The sequence below is a fragment of the Vittaforma corneae genome (genome assembly GCF_000231115.1).
Source record: "Vittaforma corneae ATCC 50505 unplaced genomic scaffold supercont1.179, whole genome shotgun sequence".
NCBI classification, from domain to species: Eukaryota; Fungi; Microsporidia; family Nosematidae; genus Vittaforma; species Vittaforma corneae.
In genome coordinates this window covers 1-612 of record NW_006890012.1, presented here as the reverse complement: position 1 = coordinate 612, position 612 = coordinate 1, and the positions used below count along the sequence as shown (strand labels likewise).

The window sequence follows — 612 nt, the reverse complement described above, 5'->3', positions numbered from 1 at the left end:
TCGATTGGGATAGGAAAGCTGGAGAGTCTTCAGAAGCTGTATCTTAGTTTTAACAAGCTAGAGACATTACCCATTTGGGTAACAAAACTGAAGAGTCTGCAAGGGTTGTATGTCGGTCATAACAGACTAGAATCACTACCAGTTGATATAGGAAACCTAAAAAAACTGCAACAGTTGAATCTCAGTTATAACAATCTAGGGTGGTTGCCAATTGAAATAGGAGAATTGAAGGATCTACAGCATCTGGTTCTCAGCAGTAATCAGATAGAGGTATTGCCGGTTGAAATAGGAGAATTGGAGAGTTTACAGGGACTTGACCTCAGTCATAACAAGCTGAAGTCATTGCCGGATGAGGTAAGAAGGTTGTCTAGTTCTTTACAGTTGCTGGATTTAATGGGCAATAGCATTTTAGAGGATGGAGACGGGAAAAAAACCTTGGGCAAGATGGAGTTGAGAGCCATGTTTGAAGACGGTGTTATGCTTGACAGCGATATTGTTGAAGCTGAGAGCGAGGTTTCTGCAGAGGAAGCATATAGAGCATTTGTGGGTCAGTCTGCTGGAGCTTTGGGTGGTTGAGGGTATATTCCTAGAAAGAAATGGAGTGTATGAAAA

At 41.8% G+C, this 612-nt stretch overlaps 1 protein-coding gene across 1 annotated transcript; it reads left to right on the top strand.

Annotated features, from left to right (window-relative positions):
* VICG_02225 (uncharacterized protein) lies at positions 1-576 on the top strand (the record flags this gene model as incomplete). The annotated part of the gene is made up of 1 exon (XM_007605607.1): positions 1-576. A coding segment is annotated over one exon (576 nt), but the record flags the coding sequence as incomplete, so codon positions are not given.
* Positions 577-612: the final 36 nt, after the last annotated feature.